The sequence below is a fragment of the Rana temporaria genome, chromosome 1, assembly GCF_905171775.1.
Source record: "Rana temporaria chromosome 1, aRanTem1.1, whole genome shotgun sequence".
NCBI lineage: Eukaryota > Metazoa > Chordata > Amphibia > Anura > Ranidae > Rana > Rana temporaria.
In genome coordinates this window covers 50912930-50923282 of record NC_053489.1, presented here as the reverse complement: position 1 = coordinate 50923282, position 10353 = coordinate 50912930, and the positions used below count along the sequence as shown (strand labels likewise).

General features: G+C 45.2%; 1 protein-coding gene across 1 annotated transcript in view; it reads right to left on the bottom strand.

Moving 5' to 3' along the window:
• Positions 1-311: 311 nt before the first annotated feature.
• The window catches only part of SEC11C (SEC11 homolog C, signal peptidase complex subunit), a 73648-nt gene continuing 63606 nt past the window's right edge, over positions 312-10353 (bottom strand). Inside the window, exons 5-6 of the mRNA XM_040337818.1 lie at positions 2428-2485; positions 312-618 (exon numbers count right to left, since the gene is read on the bottom strand). Of these exons, the coding sequence (XP_040193752.1) occupies positions 565-618; positions 2428-2485 (112 nt within the window). The 3' untranslated portion in view covers positions 312-564. The remainder of the gene's footprint in view (positions 619-2427; positions 2486-10353) is intronic.

The window sequence follows — 10353 nt, the reverse complement described above, 5'->3', positions numbered from 1 at the left end:
GACAGAAACAGGGTGCTATGGGGGCACCTGAGCCAAACCGCAGCTCCATGTGTCCATTCAAACACAGAGCCTCGGTTTGGCACCCTCTCTCCTGATTGGTCAACTGGATTTTGAGTGACAGCAGCAGGAGACAATGGCAGCACTGCTGTGTCTCAGCCAATCAGGAGAGTACTGGAAGACTGAGGCACTCGGTTTTTGTTTCCCTGCCTCCTTTAAGAGTTCACCTTCCAGTGAAGAACCAATTGCACTGTTAGCATACCCTCTGTAAATGTTTCCACAGACATGACAATGTAATAATAATCACGAAGCGCTCGGTGTTTCAGCATTTTATTGGCTCACATTATTAGAAAAGCACGTTGCCATAAAATCTGACATGATTCGATGTACAAACGAAAACCCCCTAACAGTAAAATAAATAGCAGTAAGAATGACTTCTGACATTTACTGTACAGGTCAGTGATGGATGGCACGATTGCAATTATTCTGTTACAGAAATAAAAATCCATGGAATATATTAAATACAGTGATTCCTTTCTTCATCCTGTGAACGCCGGCTTCCAAAGGTTAAGATTCACGTTTTAAAAGTACAAAAGCTCCCATGATTGCCAAAACCGCGTACTGAAATTAGAAATAAAAATATTGGATGTTTAAAAAAAATATATATATTTATATAAAGAAAAATAATATTGAAGATACATAGGCCGATTAATGTTATTTCAAATAAGCAAAGTTGGGAAATTTGATTCACACTTGCTCTTACTCCCTCTTTATATAATGTATTCCCTTTTTACCTCTTTTTTTTTTGTGCAAGATTGTATTCATGTGTCAACCCCACTACGTTTTTATATACTTCCTTTTTATTTAAAAAATAATACAAATTATTGGAAACAAAAAACTCCAGGGAAGTATATTCAACAGAAACAATGCAGCTCTGAATTTATTCATATACCATTAGCTGTAATTTAACCACTTGCTTACTGGGCAATTCCACCCCTTCCTCCCCATGCCAATTTTCAGCTTTCACAAAGCTTTCTTTTGGTGGTATTTAATCCCCACTGGAATTTTTTATCTTTTGCTAAACAAATGAAAAAAGGTCGAAAATGTTGAACATTTTTTTTTTCAGAATTGATATAAAATTTTGCACACAAGCAACTTTTCTCCTTCACTGAAGTGCACTGACAATTAGTGTACATGTCCCATAAGAGAAGTCAGTTATCGGCCCTCTTCTCCTCGTGCTGTCAGCATGAGGAAAGGGGTGCCGATAACCAGCTTCTATTTACATCCGTGATCATCTGTGATTGGACACAGCTGATCACGTGGTAAAGAGCTGCTGACTGGCTCTTTATCTAAATCTGTGATTAGCAATGTCCTCCAGACACAGAGCACGCCACTCGCAGCGGTCATGCGGCAGGTGTGATAACGGGAGAAAAAGAAGACATGGCTGCACATCCAAAGTTTCCAAAAGTGCCTTTTATTGCAGACGGTCAAAATACACCAGGGACACCAGGTGTTAGTCACGTAGATGCGTTTCACACATCTAATCTGTGCTTAATCAATATTAATGATTAAGCACAGATTAGATGTGTGAAACGCGTCCAAACTATGGCCCTCCAATTGTTTTGGAACTGCAATTCCCATCATGCCTGGTCATGTCTGTGAATGTCAGAGTTTTTACAATGCCTCATGGCACTTGTAGTTCCGAAACAGTTGGAGGGCCGTAGTTTGGAGATTCCTGGTCTAGCAAGCAATTAACCCTTACAGTATGGGCACAGCCCCACTTCAAGGGACAATTAAAAAATTTCCAAGTTGAGATTTAAACGATCTTAGCAAAGTGTGTGCTCCTTTAATAAACAAAGTACAATTTGGAAGTCCTAGTGGTACCAACAACTTCCAGTATGAAAAAAATAATAATAATAATTAAAAACGTTTATATTTTGACGATTACCTACCTATATACGTAGGGCTTTGTCTTCTGCACATATAACACTTAGGCCTTGTACACACGACCGAACATGTCTGCTGAAACTGGTCCGCGGACATTTGTCCAGCCGACCGTTTTCCAGCGGACAAATGTTTCTTAGCATGCTAAGAAACATGTCCGCTGGAAGCCTGTCCGTCGGACATGTTCGGTCGTCTGTACAGACTCACCGGACATGTCCGCTCGGCCGCCATCCCTCACATGCGTCGAAGTGATTCGCGGCCATGTCACCGCGTATCGTGTACGCGCGGATTTCTGTCCGATGGTGTGTACAACCATCAGACAGAAATCTCCGGGCGGACATGTCCGATGAAAACGGTCCGGCGGACCGATTTCAGCGGACAGTCCGTCCGTGTGTACGAGGCCTTAATTGTGGTAGGGGGAGAGGACAGATAAAGAGAAGGAGAGGGTTTAGGTCAGCTGTAAAAAAAACATTACGTTCTGCTTACCTTAAATTTGGGATAATCATTCATCACGATAGTTACCATTCCGACATATGGCAAGAACCTGAAAATTGAATAAAAACAGTACATCAGATTTTATTTATTTTTTAGGAAAGTGAATGTTTTTTTATTAAATGAAAGAAGTTTTGTATTTTTTTGTATTATGTTGAGTACCTTCCAATTCCTGCCCAAATAAACCCCTCACAAGCATATATTACCGTATTTATCGGCATATACCACGCACTTTTTTCCCCATAAAATCAGGGGAAAATCGTGGATGCGCGATATACGCCGAAGCATACCTCGGAGGGGGAGGAGCACCCGCCGGAAATCACTGAGCCGTCATCTCCTCTCGGCTCTCACGTCACACACGCACAGTCCCGCCACCGCCACCAGCATTGGGCCAGTGTCCTGTCTGTCACAGGAGATGGTCCAATGCTGATGGCGGAGGCGGGACTGTGCATGTGTGACGTGACAGCCAAGACGGCTCGGTGATTTTTCCGGCAGGCGCTCGCACCCCTCCTTCTCCTCTGAGGTATGTGTTACTTCTTTCTATTCCAGCCACTGAATGGTAATCATATCCTAGGACTTCTGTGCTGGATACTTTGTGCCCCCCCGGGAATTTTTGTTTTTGCTAAACTCGTGGTTTTGCGCCATCGGCAGTGGCAGGAGAAAGAAGTGACTGAAAACAAAAGATGTACGGGAGCGGTCTTTAGAAGTTGTGAACATTGCTGTTGTTTGCTTATATAATACTGTATAGAGATTTGACAATGAACTGAGAACTTTGCTCTATACTGACTTTAAAGGGTTTTTAAATCTTGCCTTATAATACTAAACTCGTGGTTTTGCGCACACCTACGCATCAATTTGCTCTGTCATTCCAGGTGTCTATGCACCTTAAGTCATCAGGGTGTACAGATTGCTTCTTCAAAGTTGTTTATTTAAAAAATTAGTTTTTTCCAGAAAATTCCCTCTTAAAATTGGGGTGCGTGTTATACGCCGATAAATACGGTAATCTTTTTTATCTCAGGTATTTATATAGTGCTGTCAATTTATACATATACATTATGGGCCAGATTCAGAGAAGAGATACAACGGTGTATCTCCTGATACGCCGTCGTATCTCTGAGATACGATTGTCGTATCTATGCGGATGATTCATAGAATCAGTTACGCATAGATAGCCCTAAGATCCGACAGGTGTAACTTGTGTTACACCGTCGGATCTTAGGCTGCAATTCTAGGCCGGCTGCTAGGTGGCGAGGCCATTGCGGTCGGCGTAGAATATGCAAATGACTAGTTACGGTGATTCACGAACGTCCGCGATGCCCGTCAATCTAAATTTACGTTGTTTCCGTAGCGATATGCGTCGTAAAGTTAAGGCTGCCTCCTAGGTGGTCTAAGCAATGTTAAGTATGGCCGTCGTTCCCGCGTCGAAATTTTAAATTTCACGTCGTTTGCGTAAGTCGTCCGTGAATGGCGCTGGACGCCATTTACGTTAACGTCAAACCAATGACGTCCTTGCGACGTCATTTAGCGCAATGCACGTTGGGTAATTTGACGGACGGAGCATGCACAGTACGCTCGGCGCGGGAACGCGCCTAATTTAAATGGTGCCCGCCCCATTTGAATTAGGCGGGCTTGCACCGAGCGGATTTACGTTACACCGCCGCAAGTTTACAGGTAAGTGCTTTGTGAATCAGGCACTTACGCTGTAAACCTGCGGCGGTGTAACGTAAATGGGATACGTTACGCCGCCGTTGCGCAACGTAATTCTTTCTGAACCTGGCCCAGTATATTTAGTCCCTACCCTCAAGGAGCTTACACTCTAAGGTCCCTAAGTCACATGTATACAAACACATACTAGGGACAATTTAGAAAGGATCCAATTACCTACCAGCATGTCTTTGGAGTGTAAGAGGAAACCCACACAGGCATAGGGAGAGCATGCAAACTCCGGGCAGGTAGTGTCGTGGTTGGGATAGAGAAAATGTTATACACACACACGCATATATATATACACATACACACACACACGCATATATATATATATATATATATATATATATATATATATATACACACACACGAAAGCTTAGCGATGCAGGCAGGTGACATAGAGGGGGTCAGGAGTACAATAGAGGTGGTGCATACACCACATCAGCAGTTTTAGAGGAGAATAGTCAGTCCAGGCGAAGACAAGTCCATATATTCTAAAAGGTGTCACAGGTGTAGACAAGCAGCCAGCTAGCAGAGAAGAAGTGGCCCTGTGGAGACAAGATTAGGAAACGTGCAGCGCCGGTGCGGCTCGTTTCCAAATCTTATAAGCTTTTCTCCCCTGCCAGACAGGGCTGTGCTATGTGGCAGAGCTGTATACATCTCAGAGATGAATGGTCAATGTAATACAAATATCTCTTACTAATGCATTTCATCTGTGTATTTTGCTGCTTAAAGTGGTTGTAAACCTTCGTATTTCTTCACCTTAATGCATCCTATGCATTAAGGTGAAAAAACACCTTGCAGTCACCACTCCCTGAGCCCCTGTTTTACTTACCTGAGCCCCAAATCTCTGTGGGCATGATCCGGCGTTGCTTTCCCCCAGCTCTTGTTGGCTATTCATTGGATAATTGATGGCTCCTGCTGCTGTCAATCACATCCAATGACACGGCCTTGGAACCCCCCCCCCCCATTGGTGGCTATGGAAGCCGATTTTATGGCACGGGAGCACGCCCGCAAGCTAACCCCCTTGGGAGAGCGCTTCCCAGAGGGGGGGTTAGCTCTTGCGGGGAGGAGCCACGAGAGCCGCCGTGGGACCCCTGAAGAGGACGATAGGGGCCACTCTGTGCAAAACGAACTGCACAGTGAAGGTAAGTATAACATGTTTGTTGTCTTTTTTTTTAAAGTCATTTGCGAACCTTTACAACCCTTTTAACCACTTGCCGACCTCATGTAGATATACGTCAGCAGAATGGCACGGACAGGCACATGTACGTACCTGTACGTGCTCTGCTTGACGTGGGTCGGGGGTCCAATCGGAACCCCCCCCGGTACATGCGGCGGTCGGGTTCCCTCGGGGAGCGATCCGGGCCGACGGCGCGGCTATTCGTTTATAGCCGCCCCGTCGCGATCGCTCCCCGGAGCTGAAGAACGTGGATAGCCGTATGTAAACACGGCTTCCCCGTGCTTCACTGTGGCGGCGCATCGATCAAGTGATCCCTTTTATTAGGGAGACTCGATCGATGATGTCAGTCCTACAGCCACACCCCCCTACAGTTGTAAACACACACTAGGTGAACCCTAAATGTTACAGCGCCCCCTGTGGTTAACTCCCAAACTGCAACTGTCATTTTCACAATAAACAATGCAATTTAAATGCATTTTTTGCTGTGAAAATGACAATGGTCCCAAAAATGTGTCAAAATTGTCCGAAGTGTCCGCCATAATGTCGTAGTCACGGAAAAAAATCGATGATCGCCGCCATTAGTAGTAAAAAAAATAAAAATGCAATAAAACTATCGCCTATTTTGTAAACGCTATAAATTTGGCGCAAACCAACCGATAAACGATTATTGCGATTTTTTTTTTATACCAAAAATAGGTAGAAAAATACGTATCGGCCTAAACTGAGGAAAAAAAAAAATTATATATGTTTTTGGGGGATATTTATTATAGCAAAAAGTAAAAAATATTGCATTTTTTTCAAAATTGTCGCTCTATTTTTGTTTATAGCGCAAAAACTAAAAACCGCAGATGTGATCAAATACCACCAAAGGCAAGATACATCGGTCCTAGGAAGCCTATTTTCAGGCGTATCTATCTTTGTGGGCACGGCGCACAGATAAGACGGTGCATAGTTACACTTACGCGGCGTATCTCGAGATATGTCGGCGTAAGTGCTTTGTGAATCTGGGCCTAGATGTGTAAAGTTAGTAGAGACATATCCCAACAGACTAAATGCTGTAATTAAAGCAAAAGGTGGTTCAACAAAATACTGACACCAAGGGGGTGATCCTTTTTCCAACTCAGTGATTCTGTTTTTTCTGATATGTTGGTGTTATATCTTTCACATGGATGTTATAAGTTGCACCGAGTACAAATACAGCTGGATAAAACAAAAAATGTGTGTCTTCATTTCAGGCTGCAAATCAACAACATGTGACCAATTGAAGGGGGGCGATTATTTTCTATACCCTCTGTATACATAGAAACAAGGGGGCAGATCCACAGAGAGAGTACGCCGGCGTATCTACCGATACGCCGGCGTACTTTCAAATTACCCGCGTCGTATCTTTAGTTTGAATCCTCAAACCAAGATACGACGGCATCTGGGTTAGATCGGACAGGAGTACGTCTTCGTACGCCTTCGGATCTAAGATGCAATACTTCAGGCATCCGCTGGGTGGCGTTCACGTCGTTTTCCGCGTCGGGTATGCAAATTAGCTATTTCCGACGATCCACGAACATACGAGCGGCCGGCGCATTTTTTTTTACGGCGTCTCTAGTCGGCTTTTTCCGGCGTATAGTTAAAGCTGGTATTTCGTCGCGTATAGTTAGATCTGCCATGTTAAGTATGGCCGTCGTTCCCGCATTTATTTTGAATTATTTTTTTTTTTTGCGTAAGTCGTCCGTAAATCAGGATGGACGTAATTCACGTCCAAGTTAAAAAAAAATACGTTGTTGCGACGTCATTTAGCGCAATGCACGGCGGGAAATTTAGAAACGGAGCATGCGCAGTTCATTCGGCGCGGGGACGCGCTTCATTTAAATGAAACACGCCCCCTAATCGCCAATTTGAATTACGCGCCGTTACGCCGCCAGAGATAGACTACGCCGCCGTAACTTTCGGTGCACAATCTTACAGGATTCGAACCAAAGCCTGGAAAAGTTACGGCGGCGTAGCGTATCTCTGATACGCTGCGCGGGTGCAGATCTCTGTGGATCTGCCCCAAGGGCTTCAAAACATTTACACATACTGATAAATGTATTCACATCAATTTGATCTCTTTAACATTGAATTAGCGAATGACTGACCACACAGTCAAGTCATTTGCATTGCTTAGAATGATTGCAAATCATTGTAGAAACACAGGAAGTTGTTATAGGGGACCTACATCTGTGGTGGTGATATGGATGATGGGGAGTCAAGGGGACTAGGGCTGAATATTGCTGCAGAAAGGAGAGGGTTGCCAAGAGTTAACAATTTAAAATTTAAGACCCAGCCCCTGAACCCCCTGGGAAGAAAAGCATTCAGTGAGGGGCAATGCACTCTCTAACTAGCATGGAGATGGTATTCTAGAGCAGGGGTTCCCAAACTACAGCCCAGGGGCCAATTCTGGCCAACTGCAAAGTTGAATCTGGCCAGTATCTAGAGTCAATGGCCTCTCACATTCAGGTCAGCCTATAGTCTCAGCTTCTCCCAAACATTCACAACCCTCCCCTTTGCCCTACACCAGTCTCCAGCGCAGGTTCCCTCAGTCATTGTGCCGTCATTGGTTGCCAAGTCTGCTGGTATTCTATCAACCAATTACAGGCTTGCCCCATCATTCACAGGAGGGTGGCACTTCCTCTGTCCAGACCTGCTCCACCTCTGCCTGCTGCCACAGCTGTGCTCCTGGGCTCTCCAGGCTTCCACTAAGTGTATGAGGTAGGCGTGGACTCTGATGTTCTCATGTAAAAATATGGTGGGAGTGGGGACTCCGATGGGCACTGTGGTGTAAAGAGAGGGGGGTCTGATGTAGACTCTACTGCCCTGGTACCCAACTATTGGCCCCTTGTGTGCGGCCCTGAGGGTCCCTGAAAACACTGTGGCCCAGATTCAGGTAGATTCGCGCAATATTTGCGTGGGCAAAGAGCAAAAATTTTTCTCAGCGCCCACGCAAATATTGCGCTTTGCCCGCGATTCACGGAGCAATTGCTCCGTAAATTGCGCGGGCGATATGCTAAACAGCCGGGCGTAAGGCTGCCTAATGTAAATGATCCCGCCGGGGGCGGGAATCATTTAAATTAGGCGCGCTCCCGCGCCGAGCGAACAGCGCATGCTCCGTCGGGAAACTTTCCCGACGTGCATTGCGGCAAATGACGTCGCAAGGACGTCATTTGCTTCTAAGTGAACGTGAATGGCGTCCAGCGCCATTCACGGTTCACTTACGTAAACGACGTAAAATTTGAACGTCGCGAGCGGGAAGCGCAGCTATACTTTAGCATTGGTTGCGCCTGCTATTAGCAGGAGCAGCCTTATGCTAAAGTCGCCGTACGGAAACTCCGTACCTTGCGTGCGCAGGGCCCGCGCAACTTTTGTGAATCGGTGGTAGTATGCAATTTGCATACTATATGCCGATCACAATGGCCGCGCCCCCTAGCGGCCAACGCAAGAATGCAGCCTGGGATGTGAAGGCATAAGGAGGCTTATGTTTGTCACATCCTAGGCTGCATTCGGTGTAACGAGGTTCCTGAATCAGGAGCACTCGTTACACCGGAGCAAGTAAGCACTTGCGCCGCGCAACTATGGTTGCGCGGGCGCAAGTGCTTCTTGAATCTGGCCCACTATTGCATTTTCCCATTGTTAAATTATAGTGGTGATTTCTAGCAGCCTGATGTAATGTGTCTCCAGTCTATAACAGTATCCCAAAGCATGTCACTAGTCTACAAAAAATTATTTAAGATGTCCGCAGCCTCTGACCATCTCCTGTGTCATGTCCGCAGCCTCTGACCATCTCCTGTGTCATGTCTCCAGTCTCTGACCATCTCCTGTGTCATGTCTCCAGTCTCTGACCATCTCCTGTGTCATATCCACAGTCTCTGACCATCTCCTGTGTCATGTCTCCAGTCTCTGACCATCTCCTGTGTCATGTCTCCAGTCTCTGACCATCTCCTGTGTCATATCCACAGTCTCTGACCATCTCCTGTGTCATGTCGACAGTCTCTGACCATCTCCTGTCATGTCCACAGTCTCTGACCTTCTCCTGTGTCATGTCCACAGTCTCTGACCATCTCCTGTGTCATGTCCACAGTCTCTGACCATTTCAGTTGTCATGTCCCCAGTCTCTGACCATCTCCTGTATTATGCCCACAGACTGACCATCTCCTGTAAAAGATAAAGTAAACGTAAAACGTATTCATTCAAATCTTATTAATTTAAAAAAAAAAATTTGGCTTGCAAATATTTAAAAACTATATGATGTGGTCCTTGTATTGAAGAGTTTGGAGACTCCTGTTCTAGAATACAGGGTTGCCAGCAACAGGTGGCATTGAGGGAGCTGAATGGCATGGTTCCCTTTGACAGCAATGCCCATCTACAAACACAGCAGACCTCGGACGGCAAACTGTGTTCTCAGTGTGCCAAATTTAAGGCTTTCTTTTCAATTCAGCCTGGAAAGATGACAATTTGTTAAGGTGTGCTTTAAGTTCAAATGTATTCCAGAACAGAAACTATAATAATCTTTCATCAAGCCAGGTGGAAACGCCATGCAATATCAATGTAACGCCACTTAACAATTTCCCACAGGACTTCCAGCTAGTAATTTTCGCCATATAAGTGAGGAGAATACGGCGCTGCGAGTCTAATTGCATAGTTTTGTCTTTTCTTTAGATCATATTGCTACTTAGCTTACAGCCTGGGGGTGTTACATCAAAATAGTTTTATAAGGTGCCAGTTAAAAAGCTCTTGCGCTTCTTTGCTGCCCTTTTCCCGCTAAGCAATTCTCTCTGGAGCTTCTACGCACGAGCTGCGAAATTGTTCTTCCAAAACCCGAGCGCCGCCTGTTCGTGCGTGATTTATATAGTCATTCTAGTCCAAGGCTGCTTTTTTCATTGCCGCCTCCATCAAAGAAATGTGATTTGTAAAACCTTCCGCTTCCCGATGGCCATGGCGACAAATAACCAAAAAGAGTCTTGTTTAACCCCATCTGTGTGCGTTGGGTTTTCGAGGGATAA